The sequence below is a fragment of the Dysidea avara genome, chromosome 1 (assembly GCF_963678975.1).
Source record: "Dysidea avara chromosome 1, odDysAvar1.4, whole genome shotgun sequence".
NCBI lineage: Eukaryota > Metazoa > Porifera > Demospongiae > Dictyoceratida > Dysideidae > Dysidea > Dysidea avara.
Window position 1 is genome coordinate 21,206,483 of NC_089272.1, and position 25,726 is coordinate 21,232,208.

General features: G+C 40.4%; 1 protein-coding gene across 2 annotated transcripts in view; it reads left to right on the top strand.

Moving 5' to 3' along the window:
* Window positions 1-8,668: 8,668 nt before the first annotated feature.
* Window positions 8,669-25,726, top strand: part of LOC136258875 (golgin subfamily A member 6-like protein 7) — a 66,084-nt gene continuing 49,026 nt past the window's right edge. For both annotated transcript variants that reach the window (XR_010703059.1, XM_066052251.1), the window contains exons 1-2: window positions 8,669-8,808; window positions 15,009-15,064. Coding sequence is in view for 1 of the 2 variants with exons in the window: in XM_066052251.1 (XP_065908323.1) it covers window positions 15,051-15,064 (14 nt within the window). In the remaining variant the exon portion in view is untranslated. The remainder of the gene's footprint in view (window positions 8,809-15,008; window positions 15,065-25,726) is intronic.

Below are 25,726 nucleotides of genomic sequence, written 5' to 3' on the forward strand. Positions count from 1 at the left end.
AGCATGTTTTCCCATGCTTTACTTCTGTAACATTTCACCTGCGAAGAGAAATCAATAACAACATAACTACTGCTAAATCAAACACTCACATTATGTTTACATACCCAATCACAATAGTATGGATGACTTAAACTTTCATCTCCTGCATGCTCTACACATATTATCTTATCCAGATATCTTGCGATGGATTCGTACCTGTACAGTACATAACTGACTCTCAAGCAGTTTGAGTAACTAAATAAATACTTGAAAGTCTCACTGTCATTATCAGTTGAAAGTAAAATATCTCTTGAGTTGTCCAAAATCACTCAAGGAATCTCAATTTATATATAAGCACCCTATTGTAGTGCAAAACCTGTCTGGTGAAAATCTCTTAAGTATATAGTTAAATATTACTTGAGTATGAACTTATGTAATAGTATAATTAGCTATGTGTATGCTAGTATTAGCTCAATGTAAATAACTGATGCACACAAGAGATATATAGCCATATAGCTATTCTAGATCTGCTGCTGATATACTATATAGCCATAGTATATCAGCAGCAGAAAGGCATATAAACGCTGGTGTTGGACATGTTAGCTATAAAAAAAACTGATAAACTGGCAGGGAAACAAATATCACTAGCGCTTTTGTCAGGGAAACACGCATTCCTAATGCTATGTATGTGGGGAAACACGGATCCCTAGTGATATATGTCTGGAGAAACACGATACTTGGGAAACACATATTATGTGACAGCGGATCTAAGATTTTTGAAAGGGGTTTCTGAAATGATAATGGAAATAAATATAACAAAAGTTCTGAGGAAACTCAGAAAATTTTGATATTCTAGAAGGTTTTGATATTTTAGAAAAGCTTAGGCTACCTTAACTACTGAGCACTTAATTAATCTGTAGCAATGGCTCAAATCTTAATTAAAGTATATGTGACCAGGCCCGCGAAAACAGGGAATGTGGGCACAAACTACATCCCATCACTCCACAGGTCATATCTCAGTATTAGCAGGGGCGTAGCTAGCCAGACGGTGGTGGGGGGTGGGAAGGGGGGGGGGGAGGGCATCTCCCACAAAACACTCGACATTGTTCATAAGGCCCCTATTTGGTGATTATTAGTTTCTCATCCACCGCCCGCATCCTTCTTAAGCTACCGCATGGTAAGCCATTATTTACTCTGCGCATGCTCAGAAGAATACGTGATACCAAACTGTTATAATTTTTGTTGATGAACGCTACAATTCGCTATATATCACCAGGAGAACTGTTAGCAAATTGCTGCAGTGCCAGTTTCAATCGTGCTCTATTGACTTCATCAAAGCAGGCTTTCAGTTGACTGTCGAAAAACAGTTGGCGATCACGAAAAGTAGAATCAGCTGGTAAAGGAAAGAAAGAAAGACAATTTGGACAAGGTCTGTACATCAGTGTGTTAATATTATAAAATAATGGCATAATGGTAATACCCTCCCGCCCGCATCATAATAATTAGAAAGACTGGATGAGAAACTAATAATCACCAAATAGGGGCCTAATTGCACAAAAGGCTAATGACTAAGTGAAGGGCTAGCCAACATACGGTGTTGTATTATTACAGCTTATGTAACTAGCTACATAACTACTTCATTACTGATTGCTACAAGTTATCACTTATCAATGGAAGTATTTTCGTCGAGCATCATCGCACGTGCCACAACTGTACTCCAACAAATTCGCCCACAATCCAGTAGAACTACGTGTCACAGTTACCCATAGTCTGTGCTGCAGTCCTAGCACACTGGCATAGTATGACGAGCTCACTCACTTCAGCCGGCGAAATTCAAACGCCATGTATTGGCACGGAATCCCAACTCTACACCTTTCCTGTTAGAATTTGTAAGCTTGTGACGGATCATCTGACTGACTGACGAAGTGAAAAAATTAAACTGGCATGCCACTATACACTGTATGAAGATCCAGTGTGATTAACTCGGGAAAATAAAGTTGGTCCATTTAACACTTTATCACCTCGTAGGTTTGTAGCATCATTGCATATCACTTGTCACTTCTGAGTTGCGACTCTTGCGAAGTCACTTTAAGCGGGTCATCTAGGTTCGAAAAATGCACTATCACGTGAGTAGTGTAGGCTAAATATAGAATTGTGTCTAATATTTTCGTTCGGTGAGGGCATAGTGTCTATACGGGGAAACCCCTGGGGATTTGGGCATACCTTATTTTTAGCGCATCGTTTTATTAATTGCTTGTAACGCGCAAGAAATCATCGTATTATTATCACCATTCACAAACGAGTTGAATGTTGTGTGCACTCGCGTAATAGCGCACAAACAGTAATTTGGGATGCGTGTCAGTTACTGGAAAGCTTGAGACGGAAGTTTAAAAAAACATCACTTAGTGACGGGGGGGCAAATGCCTCCCCTTGCCCCCCCTTGGCTACGCCACTGAGTATTAGAAAGTATATTTCCATTCTGTAACCTGCATCATGATGCCAATTAAATGCTTACTAAGAGCCGAAAATTGCAATGCCATAGCATAATGGTACAAAGAGGTATGAGTGATGAAAGTGTGAAAAAGTTGGCAAAAATCATGTGCCCACATGCCCTATTATCGCAGGCCTGGTCTCAGTGTGTCAAAATGCTATGCAATGTTCTCTCAGGAGTACTACAAGGTAGTGTCCATTGGTTGCCATTTTTATCAGTGGTCTTCCAGAGAGTATTCACTCTTCATGCAATTCCTTTTCTGTTTGCTGATGATACTAAATGACTGCTGATTATCAATTCGTATGACATAAACCAACTTCCAGAGGACATTAACATCATCTCATTCTGAAGCTGCAACACTATTATACTTTTCAACAAAGCTGAATTTAGCTAATCATCTAAAATTCTGGCCAAGAGCTTCAACTCTCTAAACAAAACATTGCACAAAGACCTTGGTATTACTTTTACTGACAACCCCCATGCAATGGTTAGGGCCAACGTTGAAACCGGGTCACTACTGCTGACCCGGATGACCCACCGGCTGACCCGGATAGCAATCCGGGTCAAGCAATCCGGGTCAGACCCGGATTAATTAAAGCCGAGACGTGTTTCGGCTAGTCTCGAGCGAGCGAACGAGTCTACATTTTGAAATATTGCAAAAAAAAAAAAAAAAAAGGGTTTTCACCTACTGACAATAGCTACCCTCGCGTATTTTGGTAATGCGATAAGTGGGCGTGGCTCACGAAAGAGCTACGCGATAGCGTTTAGAAGTTTCCACGTCGTCAAACGAACAATTTCGTTTCTCACGTGATCCAATCCAGGTCAGACCCGGATAAATTGTAAACCGGGTCAGATCCGGATGACCCGACCCGGTTTCAACGCTGGTTAGGGCACTAGCTTTAAAATCATTGCAGGAAAAGCCTAACAAATCCTGGGACTTCTCCATCGTACTTTAGGGACAAACACTGTCCTAGTGAAAAACAATTATACATTTCCTTAGTCAGATCTCAGTTGCTCTATAGTTTTCAGCTATGGAGTCCACAGTTAACCAAGCGCAAAATTCATATTAAATCATTTATAACACAACATAATTTATAAAAGAATACTAACTGTATTTATTCCATCTATGTTTTGGTGTTGCATGGAATTAATAATTCAAATATTTTACATAAGTTCAACTCCTGGCTCAACCAAAAGCAGACCACAGCCTACAATAGTAAATAACATTAGAGTCATTTATAGATTTGAGGTCTACTTTGTCTTGTTATAAAGAGTGTTTTAAAATAGTTGTTTCAATTCTGACTAAAGATGGGATTCATATAGGTAGTATTGGAGCACTATTTTTGCTGTGTAAATAACTATGAATTTAAAAACTCGACTTGAGCAGCTATAATTGCTACCACTAATATACACATACTACTACTACACAGTATGAACTCAATGACTAATGTTTCAGTAAAGTGCCCTAAGCAGCATTCTACCTGTAATTGACACGTCTCTTTAGTACATCAATTTGAGTAACATTTATAAACTATCTCCAGGAAGAATCCATAACCTGATTTACCCTGCAACTTTCATACTATCTAACCTTGTTATCAATGCTCAGCCATTCTAATTTCCATACTTTTTAACACAATTAAGTCGGATCAGTGGCTCAACAAGATTTACTTGTAATTAACTCATGCACACACTGTATGCAAAGCTACATGTAGTTCAATTTGTTTTCATGCAGGCTATATAGGACCATGCATCAAGTCCTGTAGACCTTCAGCTTTTATGTTGTGAAGTTTTAATAAAAATAAACAGTTTAGACTGTGAAATAGACTAACTGTAGGGCGAGAGTTGTACTTCCTGACTGCTCTATTAGAGTGACTGTTCTATTAGAGTATCTCGATCACTTTCTATAAAATCAAAAGTAAAGTTTTGATGGGGGTTGAATAGCTATAATGGATACTAGTTAAATGTAATTGAATGCATATAGCTTTGAAATACTGTTTAGTATAGCAGTAGTGTTTCCATGATAAATTGCTAGCACAGCTCAGTCTCTACTAGAATTGCTATAAGCTACGTACTTAGCTAAGTTTGAAAGGGATTATGTTGAAACCAAAGAAACCCATCTAGATTCGCCATTGCCTGAAACTGTCAGGAATTGAGTAGCTCTGTAGCTGACTAGAGTCAGCTAGCTAGCTAGTTGGTTAACCAGAAGGTTTTAAATCATCTCCTTGGATGAAAGATTTAGTTAATGTATCAATTTAAGCTAGTGACCCGGGGGGGGGGGTCAAAGGGGGCTCTTGACCCCCCCCTCCAAAAATTTCTAGTATACCAAGATCGAGATACTCTAATAGAGCAGTCACTCTAATAAAGCAGTCACAGTATTAGAACAGTGTGTAGTGAGCTATTTAAGGATTTTTATGTACTTTATCAACTATAAATACGTGGTTGGTGAGGTGGGCAGCTATTGTCAGCTGGCTGTGACCTTTTTTTTTTTTTTTTTTTGGTCTCACCTTATCAAACCAGAGACAATGAAGTGCCTCAGTTCATTTTTGACCCCCCCTTTCCATAAGTCTGGATCCGCTGTCACAGTGATATATGTTTCCCCGGGTAACGTGTGTCCCGCACACATATCACTAGGGATCCGTGTTTCCCCTCACACATATCACTAACTCGCTAGCGACCTACAAGTCACAGTGATATGTGTTTCCCTGGGTTATATGTTTCCCCTTTTTAAAGTCATGTGCAACGTACGTAGTGTTAGCAGGGGCGGATCCAGACTATTAAAAAGGGGGTTCCATTTTTGGAATTGCAACTTCAGCCTAGCTGTAAGTTGAAGACCAAAAAAAAAAAAAAGGTCATCACCTGCTGACAACAGCTGCCCCTCACCATAGACACTCTTACCAACTAAATTTCCTTATTTATATCTAGATATATAACTTGCTACACTGCTCCTCAAAAGACTACTGTGACTGCTCTATTAGAGTATATCGATTTGACTGCTCTATTAGAGTATCTCGAGTAAGAGAGGCTCTTTCAAAAGGGCGGTTCCATGGAACCTTTGGAACCCCCCCCCCCTGGCTCCGCCCCTGGTTAGCATGGGTTTTACTCTTTTCACCACCTTTCATAACCCTTACGTAATAACTAATATTAAGCTCAAAAGCATCCAGACTTCCTACTGTAGTTGTTGCTCTCTCTCTTCGACTTTAGGGCACGCATCTAGTAGTTGCCGCGAGTAGTCAACTTTAGGGGATGCGTCCAGTAGTTGCCGTGAGTAGTAGTCTTTAGGGGAAGCGTCTAGTAGTGTTAGCGTTAGGGTTAGAGTTCAGCTTTGGTTTCTTCTCCACCTTTAGGGTTAGGTTCTTCTTACTATATACAGCTTATTTCATTAGTCACATTTATAAGATACAAAAGAAGGAAATCAAGGTAGCTAGCAGCGGTAGCTAGCAGCGGTAGCTAGCAGCGGTAGCTAGCAGCGGTAGCTAGCAGCGGTAGCTAGCAGCGGTAGCTAGCAGCGGTAGCTAGCAGCGGTAGCTAGCAGCGGTAGCTAGCAGCGGTAGCTAGCAGCGGTAGCTAGCAGCGGTAGCTAGCAGCGGTAGCTAGCAGCGGTAGCTAGCAGCGGTAGCTAGCAGCGGTAGCTAGCAGCGGTAGCTAGCAGCGGTAGCTAGCAGTGGTAGCTAGCAGCGGTAGCATAATCGGTAGCACACTGGACCATCACACTGGGATCCTGGGTTCGATCCCCCTTCAAGACTGCACTTTTTCTTTCGCCTTTTTGGTTCACCTTTTTTGTCTAAGTTCTGTAGGGTTATGAAATAAGGTGAAAAGAGTGATACCCTAGCTACCACTGCTAGCTACCTTGATTTCCTTCTTTTGTATCTTATAAAAGTGACTAATGAAATAAGCTGTATATAGTAAGAAGAACCTAACCCTAAAGGTGAAGAAGAAACCAAAGCTGAACTCTAACCCGAACTCTAACCCTAACCCTACCGCTAACACTACTAGACGCTTCCCCTAAAGTCTACTACTCGCGGCAACTACTGGACGCATCCCCTAAAGTACATGTACAGCTACGGACTCACATGCCGTCAGGTTGAATGCAGGGATGATCCCAGCAACAAGCATGCGCCAACTAACCAAATAAATACTGAAATAAAACTAATCATGAGGTGTTGGGATCTGATCATGAGATATTTTCTAATGGGTCTGGGAACAAACTATATAGACTATCTTCGTGCTGCGCCCGGCTTTTTTGATGCTTTCATCATCACACCTTACAGATCTATAATCTAAAGAAAGTTACACCATAGATACTAGACTTACAATATGAGTACACACACAGCACCTGTCCTGAATCTTCTACGTCCTGGCCCCTTTATTTTTATTTATTTATTTATTGATTAGCAAACACCCAACAGGGTTTTTACGCTAATGTACAAGGTACGTACACATAAGTGCCTAGTTTAAGTTACAATAACATAAGTGCCTATAATTTAAGTTACAATAATGATTAGGACTAAGTTACAATAAGTGCTAAGTTACAATAGGTGCTAGGTTACAACTAGTGCTGAATTACAGTAAGTGGTAAGTTACAATTAGTGCTAGAATTACAATGAGTACTAAATTACAGTGAGTGCTAAGTTACAATAAATACAATAAGTGCTAAGTTACAGTTTATAAAGTAGGAGTAGTTGATTGTTTAAATGTTTCAAGATCAATGGTAGATAGATTTGGGATACATAGATCGTTCCAATGGGGAATAGTTCTGGGTAGGAATGAATAGAGATATGTGTTTACTGAAGATTGTATATGATTAAATTTCTGATCATGATGGGCTCTGGTAGCAGTTTGATTTAATGATGGCAGACAGCGATTTGGGACCAATAATAAATGATTAACTATCTTGTACAATAGGATGAGGCGTGCTTGCTTTCTGCGTTCTTGTAAAGATGGCCAATTTAGTTCATTTAACATGTCTGTGATACTGTCACGGTGGTGTCTGTTCCAAGGCTTATTTAAGACGAAACGAGCAGCTCGATGTTGAATCATTTCAAGTTTAGAAATGTCATTTTGGTGGTGTGGGTCCCAGATGACACAACAATATTCGATAGATGGTAGCAGAAATTGTTTGTAGGCATATTCTTTGAAGTGTTTATGACAGGAATGTAAATTTCGCTTTAGGAAACCAAGTAATCGATTTGCTTTGTTGCATATGTAGTCAATGTGATCGTGCCATGAAAGTTTATTGTTCAAGTAAACTCCAAGATATTTAATCTTTTCTACTGATTTCAAGGGCACTCCATTCATTTGATATGTAAATGTTTTGGTGGTATGGTGTGTGGTAACTTGTAAGATGTTGCATTTAGATACATTAAAGTCCATCTGCCATTCATTTGCCCATTTTATAAGAGTAGTTAAGTCATCCTGTAGAATATTCTGATCACTTGGTGAGTGTATAGGCCTATAAATTAAAATGTCATCTGCAAACAGTCGCAACTCACTATGTATGTTTGTAGTTATGTCGTTGATATATATTAGGAAAAGGGCAGGTCCAAGAACTGAGCCTTGGGGGACACCAGATGTTATGTCACAAGATATGGAATAACGGCCTTCTATTACTACTTGCTGTGTTCTGTTGTGTAGAAATGATTCAAACCATTCCAGCAAACTTCCTCTCACTCCATAATACTCCAGTTTGTTTAGAAGTCGAGCATGTGCAACCTTGTCAAAGGCCTTGGAGAAGTCTAGTACTGCCAAATCTACCTGTAGTTTATTGTTTATTGCTTTGGCTATATCATTGACAGTCACAAGCAGTTGTGATTCACAGGAGTGATGTTCTCTGAAGCCGAATTGATTTTCTGTTAAGATGTTGGTTGACTCTAGATGTTTCATTAATTGGCTGACAATGATGTGCTCCATGGTTTTGCAGATTACTGAAGTTAGTGATATTGGACGGTAGTTTTTGAGATCTGATTTGTCTCCTTTTTTATAAACTGGTGTGACATATGCATGCTTCCTTGCACCCCCATCCCTCCCTTACTGATGGGAAACGCGTACCCACCCATCTAGTGAGAAGCTCAAATTAAATCAAATCAAATCAAGCTTAAAACAGGGAGTCAGAAACAGGTAGTTTAACTAAAAGTGAAGAATGCAGAAAAGTTCCGCATGGAATTTCCTGCGAAAGCGCTTATCGACTTCAATTATAAGCGCCTCATAGCTAGGGGAAGTCCCTTCGAATTCTAAGAACTGACTCCAGATCCGGCACGGGTTTCGCCAGATCAAAGAATCTAGCTCAGCAGTTGCCAGAATTCAAGTTAAAGCGTCCAGCACTGACGAAGAACCACAAGAAGGTGTGTACCCTTGACGTATAACGCTGTGTGTATGTCGAGACTTTCGTCCTGGCCCTCTCTACAGTATGCCAGGCAGGGTGTATGGATGAAATTCTTTCGTAGAAAATTCAGTCTGCCGATGCCTCCCTGTTTTTTAATGCTATCCCCAGTAGGAAGGCCCCTGTGAGTGTGCATGAGAACGCTAAAGCCGCAGGAGTTGATCAGGAATGCCCTGGCACCGAGGGTCTGACTGCATGCCCCCATGCAAGCTAATCGGTAAGGAACGCGAGTCCATCTCTCTGTTTACACATTGTTTTTAAAAAGTGCATGCATACTTGTACCTACACATCAAAACGGACATTATTGTGCTTAAGGCCACTCCAAGATAATTCCATTTCATTGACCTCATGATCAATGACCTCAAAAAATACATGTGGGCGGGCAGTTCATTAGGCCACTATTTGGTGATATTCCAGTGCCCGCATGTATTTTTACTGTCACACGTGTTTCCCCATTATTAAAGATGTAACCATTATTTCAACTGATTAATCAAATTATTGAAGATGTGCAATTCAGTTTTCAAGATTGCTGCAGAGTAGCTACCTTGCATTGTAGCCAAGAGAATGTGAAAGATTAGACTGCAGTAGTGCTTACTATCCTCAAGCGGAACTGTGATCATGTGATGAAGGACAACAGAATATGGTTGCCAAACTAGCTGTGTTGAGTTAAGCTAAGTTAGCAAATTGAGGCCCTGGAGAGCATGTATGTCTATAGCTAGCTATATTGTGGCAAGTACTAGGAATAATTGGTAATGGTAATGATCCACCCACCTGCGCTATACATTTGGAATTTTCTGATTAAAAACAGAATATCACCAAATAGTGGCTTTATCCATTATTCGTTATAGATATTTCCACTAATTTTCGATATTCATAGCTAACAAATACCATAAAAATATTTAAACTAAAAACTTGAACAGTGAAAAGCTAGCTAAATGGGCTCTCTGATTGCTAAACTAGTTACTGCTATGCAATCAGTGGATAAATAATGAAAAAAATTTCAGTTGACAGCAATAATATATGACCATGCGGGAAGAGAATCTGCATGCAAGTAGGAAATGTGAAAAAATGAATTTTCTTGGAGTGGCCTAATATTACGGAAGCACTGTAAATTTCACAGACTAACCTGCTAACCTGCAGACAGGGCTGCTCACAAGGGGGGGGGGGGGGGGGGGGGACTGGAGCATTTTGCCCCGGGCCCCAGCCTGAAAGGGGCCCCAGGAAGGACCCCCTGAATACCTGTTTAAAAGATCGATATACTCTAATAGAGCAGTCACAGTATTCTTCAGAGGAGCAGTGCAGCAAGCTTATAGATAAGGAGATCTAATCCAAAACAGCCAAGCTGTAAAAAAAGAGTGCGGCCCTCAGAAAGGCTATGGTGAAAAAAGATGTGAAATCCAAGGTGGCGGCCAAGAAATGGCTGTGATGGTAGGTTAATGGTAAAAATTTTAATAACGACAATTCAGGTGAATTTGGTGCCGCTTGGTCAATTGGCACAAAATTCACCTGAATTGTCGTTATTAAAATTTTTACCATTAACCTACCATCACAGCCATTTCTTGGCCGCCACCTTGGATTTCACATCTTTATTCACCATAGCCTTTCTGAGGGCCGCACTCTTTTTTTACAGCTTGGCTGTTTTGGATTAGATTTCACTTCTTTTTGTATTTGTATACCCCAAAGCCGGCCTATGGCCGGCTTTAGGGCTTTTTAACCTATCATTTTTTTCTGTACTACAGCAAGAAGAAAAGATGAAGCAGGGTGATTTCTTTGTAGCTGACCTCTCTGCAAGGTGATCCTTCTAGCTAATCTCTCTACCGGATGACTTGTTTGTAGCTGAACTCTCTACAGGGTGATTTGTTTGTAGCTGAACTCTCTACAAGGTAACTTCTTCTAGCTGATCTTTCTACAGGGTGATTTGTTTGTAGCTGAATTCTCTACAGGGCGATTTGTTTGCAGCTGAACTCTCTATATGGTAGTTTCTTTGTAGCTGAACTCTCTACAATGTAACTTCTTCTAGCTGAACTCTCTACAGGGTGACTTGTTTGTAGCTGAACTCTCTACAGGGTGATTTGTTTGTAGCTGAACTCTCTATAAGGTAACTTCTTCTAGCTCATCTTGCTACAGGGTGATTTGTTTGTAGCTGAAGTCTCTACAGGGCGATGTGTTTGCAGCTGAACTCTCTACATGGCAGTTTCTTTGTAGCTGAACTCTCTACAATGTAACTTCTTCTAGCGGAACTCTCTACTGGTGGCTTGTTTCTAGCTGAACTCTCTACAGGGTGATTTGTTTGTAGCTGAACTCTCTATAAGGTAACTTCTTCTAGCTGATCTTTCTACAGGGTAATTTGTTTGTAGCTGAATTCTCTACAGGGCGATTTGTTTGTAGCTGAACTCTCTATATGGTAGTTTCTTTGTAGCTGAACTCTCTACAATGTAACTTCTTCTAGCGGAACTCTCTACTGGTGGCTTGTTTCTAGCTGAACTCTCTACAGGGTGATTTGTTTGTAGCTGAACTCTCTATAAGGTAACTTCTTCTAGCTGATCTTTCTACAGGGTAATTTGTTTGTAGCTGAATTCTCTACAGGGCGATTTGTTTGCAGCTGAACTCTCTACATGGTAGTTTCTTTGTAGCTGAACTCTCTACAATGTAACTTCTTCTAGCTGAACTCTCTACAGGATGACTTGTTTCTAGCTGATCTCTGTACAGGGTGGCTTGTTCCTAGCTGAACTCTCTACAGGTGATTTGTTTTCAGCTGAACTCTCATACATGGTGGTTCTTTGTAGCTGAACTCTCTACAAGGTGACTTCTGCTAGCTGATCTATCTACAGGATGACTTGTTTCTAACTGAACTCTCTACAGTGTGATCTATTCATAGCAGAACTTTCTACTGGGTGATTTGTTTGCAGCTAAACTCTTTGCATGATTGTTTCTTTGTAACTGAACTCTCTACAAGGTAACTTCTTCTAGCTGATCTCTCTACAGGGCAATTTGTTTGTAGCTGAATTCTCTACAGGGTGATTTATTTGAGCTGAACTCTCTACATGTTGACTTGTTTGTAGTTGAACTCTCTACATGATGGCTTCTTTGTAGTTGAACTCTCTATTAGGTACCTTCTTCTAGCTGATCTGACTACAGGGTGACTTGTTTGTAACTAAATTCCCTACAGAATAACTTGCAATGTTATATAACTGAGTAAATTATAAATGCAGCTGAATGGTTTATTAGAGTGACTGTTCTATTAGAGTATCTCGATCTCGCATTTGCTGCACGTAGTTGCTTTTCGAATCATAACTCAGTAATTTGTAATCCAATTCATCTGTACTACTGCAAGGACTTTCTATGATGATTATTCCAGCTACATACTGATTTTCAGCTCGTTGCTCTAAGCGGTTTGCCTGGTAGACACGAAAACTAATAGTTATTTTATTCATAAAAATCGATCGCGTAATTTTGACACAAGGTTGGGTTTTGTGTCATATCTCCATGGTCTTTATCCCGATTCCTTTTAAACAAGGCACTCCTACAATGGTCACTCCATCTACATATCAATTTTGAACTGATTCCTCCAAGAGGTTTACCCTGTAGGCATGACAGACCTTCGACCTTATTTTACGCAAATAATTGGTCATAACTCCGTGAATGTTCATCGGATTTCTACCAAAGTTGGTACGGAGATCCGCCTTAATGAGCCCTTTGAGTGTGCCAAATTTCAGCCCAATCTGAGCACGCATTCGTGTTTTATGGCGAATGTTGCGAAGTGTGCGAAATGAAGAAGAAAAAAACGAAGAAATTAAAATGAAATTTTGTTCGCTCGTATCTCGGAAATGGCTCTAGCAAATTTGGTTCCAATCGGATAAGGGATCACAGAGCTACATAGGTGTGAAAAGTACATTTTCTTTCTTCCTGTTAATATACTCACGGTGTGGCGCGCCGACTTTTTGGGCCGCACGACACACTACCGTGTTTCTTGATATGATTGGTGATGGGTAGTTATTGTCATTGTCAGTAGGTTGTGACCTTTTTTTTTTTTTTTTTTTATTTTGGTCTTCAACTTACAGCTTGAGTGAAGTTGTGATTCAGAATGGAAACCTCCTTGCCTCTGGGGCCCCACTTAACTCTTTGCCCTGGGCCCCTTAATTTCTCTGGGCGGCCCTGCCTGCAGAGCTAATTCACCAAGGGGTAGGTAACAAGTCAAAATTGTCTATGAAATTTTGAAATATGAGTGCTCATATTTCATCTTTCAAGAACATTTCGCAGTAATTCCAAAATTTAATAATCCATAAAATTCAGTATATCAAAATCCATACTTCAAAATTCCGTAAACTCCTGTTACATCTGTTCGATCATCAACTTGCATATTTCAAATCTCAGGCAATATTTCATCTTTCAGAAATAATTTCAGAAGTGACCTACAAAATTTCAGGGTCATTACCTATCCCTCGTAGTTTACAATGTTTTTGTTTCAGTGTAACACTAATGTAGTCAGGATTAATGGGTGTCAAGAGGTAGAATGCCATTAGAGTGTTCCTAATATCTACCATTGAATTCAACATAGAACAGGAAGAACCTCAAAATTATGTGCTTAAATTTTCTCTGATTTCCTTATGCTTTACATCATTTGTTACATGATCCTGAAATGCCCAATACACAATGTATGGGGGAATTTACTATACCACATTGGTTTAGGCCATTTTACATGCATGAATTGGGCTTCTTCTAGCATCATTGTGCTTGCAGAGAGTTGCTCTACACGAATCACATTCGGAAAGTTGCTAAACGGAGGCGGTACACAACAATTAATTGCATTTTAAGTAGTTTTTCAATAGAAATGTATTGAACATGTAGCTGACATTTTTGCCATTACGTAAATAAAATATAGCAAATATCCGCTAGAGATGAGTCGTTACTCTAAAAATGTAACTCTTTACTTGTTACTCATTACTTCTACACCATGTAGTTACATATTACTCATGGAAAAAGCAATGGTTTACATATTACTAATTACTTTGAGAGCTGAATTGTATTGATTTGTTACTAGTTATGAAGTAAGTCCAACCTTCTAAATACTAGCTACCAACCTACAGCTACAAGTGATACAAGCAAGACACGGGTTTCCCTGATGTAATTCAGCCACAAAAACATACTTCGTTGTAGTGTATTGGCCTCAAAGGCACTCTCCATACACTATCACTCTTTGTTCATGCATGTAACTCCATCTCTAGTGTTGTCTGGCCCAAAATGCAACCAATCACGAGGCTGACTACAATAAGAAGTAACACTTTACATTGGATACAATTTCCAAATGTATTATCCATTATATATTACTCACTACTTCATCATATAATGCGTTGTATTAATGCCAACATAATTTGACAATTTAATTACAATATGCAATGCATGCACCACAAATAATGAGCACAATTCATATTAGTACTGTTGAAGATGAACTGTTTCTGGGCTGGTTATTTACTTGTTGTAGAAATAAGATTAAAATACTCTAATAGAGCAGTCACTCTGATACAGCAACCAGGAAACACCAATATACATGAATATGTTAAAACAGTCAATTATAAAGGATTTTGAAAGTGTATTTGTGAGTGTAATAGGCTTGGCGTTTGAGCACTGCTCAAAAGCATAATAGGTAAAATTTGAGCATAATATGCCATGGCCTAGTGTGAATTTTACTTCTTTTTGTGCTTTATATTGCTTCAAAGTCAGCCACAGTCTGGCTTTGGCATTTTTACCTACATACGTACACATTGATGACTATTGAAGACAAAAGGTATATTGAATTGCACTTTGTGTTTTCTTGTATGGATATAACTAACTGGTCGTGTATGTAATAAAGATGAATCTTCCATTTCCAAATCTAGGGTTTAACATCTAAATTATTTCTACAAATTTTGTGAAGTGTGAATATGTAGAATAGAGAAAGTAACAAAGTTCCATCCAAAAATCTGCTAATTCCTGGAATGTACTATTGAGGAACAGAGGTAGTATATCAATAATAGGCTTCATCCTAAGAGCAATGCATTTTTGATATACTATCTACATTGCTTGTTGCTGTATCTGTATGTAGTTGAGCAGCTATGTAGCATTTATACAACTTCTCTTCCTTTTGAAGTGACCGATTTATTTCATTGTTTTGTATGTTTATAGACTTATGTGGATGCAGGTCACAGGAACACAGACTCATTAGCAATGTCTGAAACATGGTGAGTTGCAGGGATATAAGAGGTAGCTGTGAAACTTGACATAGTGAATTGGGTACAATAAGATTAACACAAAATGGCAAATATGTAATGGATTTTCTGTTGGATGAAATGCTTATAGGAATTTAGTTAGTAATACATTACAGCATATGCCTCCAGAGGCAGCTGAACACTTCAAATTGTGGTGTGTACCTGCTTGGTATTCAGGGCTGCCAATATATGGATGGTATGTATATAGCTACTGGTCCCAGGAGTTTTAAAGTTGTATGTGTACATACCCAACAACATAGTGGAAAATTTTAAACATGCAATTGATCATATTTGGATCTGTGAAAACCCGACACAATAGAGCAAGCCTAAATTTCCAGTATAAAAAATTGAAAACAATGGGTGAAATATTTGCGTATTATTAAAAACAAGATCAATAAAATTTTTTGAATGCCTCTTTCTTAGTGAAGGAAGGGACTAACAATAAATACCTGGATATCATCATATTCGCCTACTCAAGAGGAGTTGGAAAATCATTGTTTTACTGCAGTTGATCCAAGCAGATGCAAGTTATGAGCCTTTATTTACGTCACGTCAAAGCGAATGTACATGATCGATTGTTCTTCACAAATTCGCCTTTGTATGCAGTGAGAAAAGGACAAATTTACCCTGTGAATGATTCCCCTATCCATGGCAAACACAATGGGGAAAATTATAGACCAGTACATGAATCCGTTTATAAGTTACAACCGTTTTAGTAAGCACTTGTAATTTATTTTCCCTATGCTTGCTGTATAAATCAATTTTTCTGTTGTCGCTACTTTGTAGGGCTGTAACTCCGAAAGTTATTGGCATATGAGGCTGAAACATTGCCAGAGGGTACACTTGGCTAAGTAGATTATAAAACAGGAATTCAAAAATGCATTATTGTGTCAGGTTTTTGCAGATCCGGTCACATTTGTTATACCTTATGTATGCTACATGGTGTGCTAGTGTCATACATACAGTCTGCCATCCCTCGCCTTTTGTTTACTTGAGTCTCCATCAAGTTATGTGTGCATTTTGTACATCTCATTCTTTTCAACAATCTCAAGGTACAATGTATCAAGACACACGGTAGTGTGTCGTGCGGCCCAAGAAGCCAGCGTGCCACCCGTGAGTATATTAACAGTAAGAAAGAAAACACAATTTTCACACCTATGTAGCTCTGTGATCCCTTATCCAATTGGAACCAAATTTGCTAGAGAGGTGCCAGCCAGCTAGGGGAGTATACACACCAAATTTGAAGAAACTCACTCCAGCCGTTTCCGAGATACGAGCGAACAAAAGTTCATTTTAATTTCTTCGTGTTTTTCTTCTACTTCTTCATTTCGCACACTTCGCAAAATCCGCCATAAAACACGAATGCGTACTCGGATTGGGCTGAAATTTGGCACACTTCAAGGGCTCATTACGGCGGATCTCTGTACCAACTTTGGTAGGAATCCGATGAACATTCACAGAGTTATGACCGATTATTTGCATAAAATAAGGTCGAAGGTCTGTCACGCCTACAGGGTAAACTCCTTTGAGGAATCAGTTGAAAATTGATATGTAGATGGAGCAACCATCATAGGAGTGCCTTTTTGTGGTTTGAAAGGAATCGGGATAAAGACCATGGTGATATGACACAAAACCCGACCTGTGTCAAAATTACGCGATCGATTTTTATGAATAAAAAAAACTATTAGTTTTCGTGTCTACCAGGCAAACCGCTTAGAACAATGAGCTGAAAATCAGTATGTAGCTGGAATAATCATCGTAGAAAGTCCTTGCAGTAGTACAGAAGAATCGGATTGCAAACCACTGAGTTATGATTCGAAAGACAACTACGTGTAACAAATGCAAAATCGAGATACTCTAATAGAACAGTCACCCTAATAAAGCATTCAGCTGCATTTATAATTTACTCAATTATATTACATTGCAAGTTATTCTGTAGGGAATTCAGCTACAAACAAGTCACCCTGTAGTCAGATCAGCTAGAAGAAGGTACCTAATAGAGAGTTCAGCTACATCATGTAGAGAGTTCAGCTCAAACAAATTGCCCTGTAGAGAGATCAGCTATAAGAAGTTACCTTGTAGAGAGTTCAGTTACAAAGAAACAATCATGCAAAGAGTTTAGCTGCAAACAAATCACCCAGTAGAAAGTTCCGCTATGAATAGATCACACTATAGAGAGTTCAGTTAGAAACAAGTCATCTTGTAGAGAGATCAGCTAGAAGAAGTCACCTTGTAGAGAGTTCGGCTAAAAAGAAACCACCATGTAAGAGAGTTCAGCTGCAAACAAATCACCTGTAGAGAGTTCAGCTAGGAACAAGTCACCCTGTACAGAGATCAGCTAGAAACAAGTCACCCTGTAGAGATTTCAGCTACAAACAAATCACCCTGTAGAAAGATCAGCTAGAAGAAGTTACCTTGTAGAGAGTTCAGCTACAAACAAATCACCCTGTAGAGAGTTCAGCTAGAAACAAGTCACCTTGTAGGGAGATCAGCTAGAAACAAGTCACCCTGTAGAGAGTTCAGCTAGAAGTAGTTACATTGTAGATAGTTCAGCTACAAAGAAACTACCATGTAGAGAGTTCAGCTACAAACAAATCGCCCTGTAGAAAAGTCAGCTACAAACAGACCACTCTGTAGAGAGTTCAGCTAGAAGAAGTCACATTGTAGAGAGTTCAGCTACAAAGAAACTACCATGTAGAGAGTTCAGCTGCAAACAAATCGCCCTGTAGAGACTTCAGCTATGAACAGATCACCCTGTAGAGAGATCAGCTAGAAACAAGTCACCCTGTAGTTTTATAGCAGTTTTTGTAAGTGTGCGACAAGAAAAAGAAAAATAATAATAATAAGAAGAAGAAAAAAAAACCGAAGAAACTGAGCCAATTTTTGAAGTCGCATATCTCGGGAACGCGTGAAGCGATTTCGCTCATATTTGGAATGTGGAGTGCTGCAGTTGGAGGGCATGTCCACAGCAAAAATCGTCTTGTTTCATCAAGGAAGTACAGAGCTACGGAGGTGCGAAAATTGCGTTTTCTTTCTTCCTGTCAATATACTCACGGGTGTTACGCGCCGGCTTCTTTGGCCGCACGACACACTACCGTGTGTCTTGATGTACAGGTATCATACAGTACGGTACTCCTATATTAGGGATCATGCAGTTTTGGGCTTTCTTTTCCAAAAATATCACCCTAAAACCAGCCTCAAATTTCCTTCATAACAGCTTGGCAGTACTGGTTAGACATAGCCAAGCCCAAAAATGCCTTCAGAGTGACCCCAAACCCTTCCAACGAGTTTCTATGGACTTTTAAAAGTTTTCCTATTTAACTAAATTTTCTACTGACTACACTGTAACTAACAACTGATGCCTTCAGTCAAGCATAACTCCCCAATGAATAAGGCTACGGGCTTGATTTTTTCACTGTTTGATGTCGCCTTTTTCCAACCGCAGTACATACAATGCACGTATCATTTACTTACTTTTGTCCTCCTTTGCGTTTCAGTTCTTTTCGCTGACAATGCAAGGTGTTGATTTGCGATAGTACAATACGGCTTCCCTCTGGCTGTGTCGTGCTTTTTTTGTTCTTTGATCCCTAATCCAACATAAAATTCCTAACTTTTCCTTCTACTTGTATAAGTAACAATCAGCTAATATCACATTTGCACTTGATTGGTTTATGGAGAATTCTAAATAACTGAATCCTCTTCACCTACAGCTGCCTTTTCTCTCTACTGTACAAATTTGCCACATGTAGACATGGCTATCACATTGTAGTCTAAATGCCAAGCAGTACTATGAAACGTTAAATATTTCTTATTCTTAACACTACCTTTATACCCTATACAATTTCAGTATTACTTTTATTGGACTAGTAAGTAAGGCCAATTGACATTTAATGTTTGACTCTCACCTGTACATCTGCCTGTCAACCCAGGTCCTGGATATTCTCACCCTGATGTTGTGGCCCGCTTTTAATCTGATGATTAAAGGGGGGGGGGGGGGGTTTGGTTGGTATACAGGACCTCGACAGCTGCATGGGAAAACCTGTTAACTTTGGAAAGTTTGAGGGGCAAACATGCTAGCTTAGTGTTATTTGTTTGGGTGAGAGCAGAGGGATCAGGGGTGAGGGAAGCTCCCTGCCACTGATTCCTGATACTTGATGCTATAGAAAGATTACTACTTTAGTAAGCTTTCCACCCAAACATTAAATCTTGTGCTTATGACAAAAACAGCTAGGCCTGTACACCACCATGCGCTTCTGTCACCAGGACTCATATAGAGTGGGCATTATATTAAAGTATAGAGAGAGATAATAAACAGTATGCATAAAATAGCTATGTGCCTGTGATTGCTACTATAGTGGAAGTTTGTCCTTACGGCTTTCGGCAGTCTTGCCATTGGTAGCTTGAAGTTAGATATTTTGAGAAGCAAGCAAGCTCCTGTGGGGGAGTTTTAATGTATGTCTGGTAGGCATTACTCTTCCATCTTCCCAGCATTTGAATGGATGTGTCTGGAATATTCGCTTGCTTAGCAGTAGTAGCTGCCCCAATTCGGAAACTGTGGGTGTTGTACTGAGTGCTGTCAAAACCAAGTCTAGAGAGTAAACTGTTCAGGATGTTGCTGAAACGCTGGCGGGTCAGGGTGCTGCCATCCTTGAAGATGAAGAGGGGGCTGTTAAGATGATCAGGTCTTATTGCAAGGAAAGGTGGTATGGCTTTAATGGGGCAGAGTGTTGCGTCTGTTGCACCAAGATAAATGTCAACCCCCTTTCGGAAAGGGTCCGTTTTTAACTGTTTTATTTTGAGACAGAGGAGCTGTGGGTCATCACAATTGTCTACTGAGATGTCCTCGGCAGAGAGGTGACATGTACTATCATAGCTAGCATCATTGGGCACAGTGAATTCACTCACTCTGAGGAAGCCAAAGAATGCCAGGCAGCAGGCTGCCCATACCAGAATGTTATCATATGAATATGGTTCTTGTATTAATAAGTCATTGATAGATTGCATTATCTCCAAGGTGATGGGTAGACGGATTCTTTGAGGGTGGGAGGTAGCTTGGCTCCTATGAATACCTTTCAGCATCAGTTGAAGCCAAGGAGTGAGTTGAGTATTACATGCTTCATGTAGTCCTGCTGTCACATGCATGTGCCGGATGGCAGAGATGTATACTTTGATGGTGGCGTGGGCAATATTGGAAGCTGCCAGGTGTGTGGTGAATAGTAAAAGTGACTTTTCGGAGGCTGGGATTGGAGCAATATTGATGGCCTGGCAGAAGTTAGCAAATCTTTGCTGACCAGCTGTGTAGGTGGTTCTGGTGTTGAGGGCTAGGCCACTAGTAAGAAATTCTGCTGCCTTGTGTTCAAGGTCAGTGACGTCCAGCTGCTTCTGTGACCTTGGTCCGTGCCACCATGGGGGAGACGCTGCGTGTGGACGGATATATAATGGTGTTTTTTTTTTGTATTGAAGTATATATTACATGTATACTGCTTATTGGTTGTTTGGCATGGTAATATGCATTAACTACATGAAATGAAGTACTTAACATAAATTATTTTGTCAAATGTACAAGAGTGTAACATTATTGAGTGTCTGGTTTGGTTTGAATAGATGAATAGTGTTTTTGAACGTCTGAGTAGGTCCTCCTGAAGAGTCTTCTGAAACTTCTGGATGTCCAGTCCAACCTTGATGGAGACACAAGGCGCAGGATAGATGGTGGCAGCAGTGTTGGTATGGCTGGCATGTGCGGGTGGGCTTCTAAGAATTTCGAAGCCTGGTTTCTTGACAGCATGTTAGCATCTTTATTAGATATTCCGGCTATGTGGGCTGCTGTGATGTGAATGTCGAACACTGCTGTGAAGAACCACAAACACCTGATGAGGTGCATCACTATTTTATCCCTCGACGAGCCTTTATTAATAGCTGCCACCAGCCCCTGGTTGTCACAGTGAAACTCGGTGTTTTTGTGTTGAAGCAGTGGTCCCCAAACCGCACAGCTAACCACTATAGGCACTAGTTCCTTTGCCATGATGGTAATAGTGGACCATTCTGATGACCATGGTAGTTGGAACCAATGGCTGGCAAAAACAGCTCCGAAGCCCCATGAGCCAGATGCGTCAGTAAAAATATGATTCTGAAAGGTGGGATTGGCTGGGCGGAGGAAGCTGACACCATTCCAGCTGTTAATGAAAGTGTTCCACCAGTGGAGGTCCGACCGTAAGTTCCTGTTCAAGCGAGAGAAATGCTGCATATTCTTTATTTTTGCAGCAGTGCTGTACATTCTAGCCACAAATGTTCGGCCTGGTCTTACTACTTTGCTGGCATGTTGGAGTAACCCAACCAATGAAAGTATCTCCCTCTTTGTTGCCTTCTTTCGGTGTAACCATGTGGAGAGTTGGCACTTTATGCACATCAATTTGTCATCAGGCAGTCTTGCTTGCATCTTTTGCGTGTCAAGAACAATGCCGAGGAAGGTGAGGCAATAAGATGGTCCTTCCAGTTTTTCCATGACCAAGGGGATTCCCAGGTACTCGGCTATGTCTATCATTTTGTTCAAGTTGTTGAAGCATGTGGGGTTGCCAGCAGGTTCCATCGTGAGGAAGTCATCCAAATAGTGAATGGTGGGGGATGCTCCCTGCTGATCCAGTAACCATGAGAATAGGTCAGCCAGAATGTTGAACAGCTTGGGAGCTGACCTGAGACCAAATGGGAGGTAGGTGTCTATGTAAATTCCCCCGTTCCACTCCATTTCTAGCAGGTGGCGGTCAGCTGGGTGCACTGGCAGTAAACGGAAAGCGCTCTTGATATCCATCTTGGCTAGCAGAGCCCCAGAACCCAGCTTAGTTATGTGGTCAATTGCTGTATCCACTGAGATGTAGGTGAGACTGCACAACTCCTTAGGGATTCCGTCATTGACACTGAACTTTGGTGGATGTGATAGATCGACGATCAGCCTCCATTAGTTTGGTGTGTGGTTCTTCGGGATGACACTAAAACGGCTGACATGTGCGGCCGGGATGTCTTTTCTTGTGGAAGGGGCCAACAACACGATGTTCAGCGATCTCTGCTTTGAGGTAATCATCCACCACCTGGGGGTGTTGGAGAGCTCCAATTAGGTTCTTATGAGCTGATCGGAGCTGAGATAAGGGTTTGTTGAAGCCAACTATGAAGCCATTTATAAGACCGGTGATAAAAATGTTTACCAGGGGTTGGTCAGGGTATGTGCTCAACAATCCATGCCATCTGTAGGGGTGTAAAGGAGTCGTGATAGCTGTCGCGTTGGAAGGAACCAAAACTTGGTATGAAGCATCTGCCATGTAGGATATCCATTCCAATGTCCAAGTGGAGTAACTGTAAGACAGGGGGTGTGGTCCATTATCAGTTATTGGGGCTGCAATTAAAGAAAATAAGTTGCATCACTCATAATGCAAATACTACCCTTATTAGTCTCAATGTATATCTACGTGTTTTCAATTTTTAAAATAATTTTTTTTTAATAAGTGATTGATCAAAGGTGTGAAATGTGTACAAACTTGAAGCTGCACTGTGAGCTACTATAGTATGTGCAGGGTTTTAGTGTTAAGTGCAACAAGTTCTCTTTTCTTTGAGGACATGTATTGCCCAAGCTATTGTCTTGATTGCTTTAGTGGCTTCCTTTCTTTGTTGGGACAACGGATGGCCTTGTGGCGGTTGTCAGTGATGGAGGGGATGTTGATGCTACGATAACAAACATGCTCATAACGGCAGTTATGGTGGGGGCATCCTTCCGAGGGGTATTCGTTCCATTCCAGGCATATAGGTACTTTCTTGATTGAAGAGGCAGATGAATGTGACCTCAGGCTGGATAATCTGGTGCCACTGTTAGAGTGTGACAAATTCCATAGGGTATCTTCCATGACGCCCCATTGTATTGTTGAGGTTGTTGAAGCCTTTTTGCCTAAATTGGTGGTCGTATGAAGCCTAATCAAGATCCTCAAAGCCCCTTTCACTATTGATTATTAAATTCAAGTATGCTATGAGGTCTAAAACCCGTTCGGGTTTGCCACGGATACTACTGCAATGTAAGTGCTAAAGCATTGGATCCAGTCCATGATATGGGTAACATCTTGGTGTTTGCGGCTGGCGGCCTTGGATTGGTCATCATCTGTGGCATTTGCTGCCTCGAGGTTATCGGGTAGTAGTTCAGTCATATCTATGAAATGGCCATCCTGAATACGGCGAACTAGTTTTCCTGGGATGGGTGGCAATCCTCCCCCAATGTACAAAGGTGGTGTAGTGGTGGCTGTTGGTGCTCTCGACTTAGTGGCAGAGTTGGTTGGTTTGCTTAATTGCTTTTGGGCAGTCTCCGTTAGTTGGTTGACGTGGCGAAGCTGATCCCCTTTTGGAATCTGGTTTATTGCTAAGGAAGAAGTAGAAGATCGGTGTGTGTCACAAATAAGTGTTAAGAAGGGGGGGTAGACAAGTTAAGTATAACATGGTGGTGCCATACAGTATTGTATTTGGTAGAGGTGTGTCAGTGCTATATTTAGTAATTAGTGCATGCAGTGCATGTAGCATACAATATTCCCTACCTATCCTGCTGTTCCTTTGTTCCTGTGAGACTAGCTCCTCTTCCGCTTCATCCACGGTTGGTATTTCCACTCCATCGTCTGAGTCGGTATCAGATTCACCGAAGGCGTCCATGACTATCTTCACGATCTTTGGGATGTCTTTCTTTGTTAGGCGAGAACGCTTGGCGGCTGTTGATTTGTTGGTTGTCTGATTTCCTCGCTTTCTGGAGGCTGTTCCTGTTGGTGAGGTGTTAGTGACAGGCAATGGCTGACCGCTGGCGGCAGATCTGGCTCTGGTAGTAGCACCACTGCGGGACGAAGCGGGGGGCGGTTTCTTCTTCAAGGTTTTGTTCGTACGGCGGTCCATTCTGACGGTTAACTTCTTTTGATTACAACACATGGCGGTGTGTATTACTGCACATGCGTTACTCTTATTGATGCACCTCCGATATTCCTGATAACGCCCCACGTCATTGCCAGGTTTGATCAGAGTTGTTGTGCTGCGTGTAACATTAACTATGTTTAACTACTTAAACATCATTATAATTTTAAATACATAATATGCAAAGCTAAGACTATACATGCACAGAGATATCCAAGGAAAAAGTTGACAAAAAAGGTGTCGACTACTTTTTATGCTGGTGTATACTACAGTTATAAAGTATGGGTCATGATATCTTGGGACCTACTTGATGTGGTCACTATAATGAGGTGGATTAAGTGCGCCTTTGCAATGTTTAGAGGCAGGTTGCTTTAGTAGTCCAGTGTTGTATGTGTTTATTAGCAGCTCTAGACATTTTTCTTGTAAAATGTTTTTACTTCACGGCTTACAAATATAATTAAGTACAATAGAAGGAAAAAAATAAGCGTGAAAATTATTGGCATTGTTATTCACGTATCTCGATCGTGCAGTTGTTACACACCTTCGATTTCAAGTCGTATCTCCTTGATCTTTATTTTGATTACTTTCAAACCACCACAAAGGCATTCCTAAAAATGTTTGATCTATCCACAAACCGATTTTCAACTCATTCCATGAAGCGGTTTACCCTGTAGGTGTGACAACAAATCGATCTTATTTTACACGAACAATTGGTCATAAATCCTGAGCCATTCATCGGATTTGCACCAATTTGATGGACTCCCTTTATGTGTACTAAATTTCAAGGCGATCAGATTATGTGTTTGTGTTTTATAGCAATTTTTGCAGAGTGTGCAAAAAGACGAAAAATAAAAACGAAGAAAAAAAATCAAAATTTGGCCGTTCATATCTCAGAAATGGCGGTGGAGATTTCCTTCAAATTTGGAATGTGGACTCCCCTAGCTGGCAGGCAACTATGCAGCAAGTGTGGTTTCAATCGGATAAGGTATCACCGAGATACAAAGGTGTGAGAATGACATTTTCTTTCTTCCTGTCAATGTACCCACGGTGTGGCACACCAGCTTCTTGGGCCACACAACGCACTATCACGTGTCTTGACAACATCATAGTGAAGTTATTCTGCCCAATTGTTGAATATAACAATGTCTAAAGGGGAGCTTCCTACACACTCGAAATCAAAAATGCAACCAGAATTATTCCATAATTATATAAGCCATTTGCCATGCTTATATAATTATGGAATAAAAAAATAAGCGTGAAAATTATTGGCATTGTTATTCACGTATCTCGATCGTGCAGTTGTTACACACCTTCGATTTCGAGTCGTATCTCCTTGATCTTTATTTTGATTACTTTCAAACCACCACAAAGGCATTCCTAAAAATGTTTGATCTATCCACAAACCGATTTTCAACTCATTCCATGAAGCGGTTTACCCTGTAGGTGTGACAACAAATCGATCTTATTTTACACGAACAATTGGTCATAAATCCTGAGCCATTCATCGGATTTGCACCAATTTGATGGACTCCCTTTATGTGTACTAAATTTCAAGGCGATCAGATTATGTGTTTGTGTTTTATAGCAATTTTTGCAGAGTGTGCAAAAAGACGAAAAACAAAAACGAAGAAAAAAAATCAAAATTTGGATTTGTCACACAAAGAAATTATTAAAGTGTCATAGCAACTCATACACAACATCTAATTACAT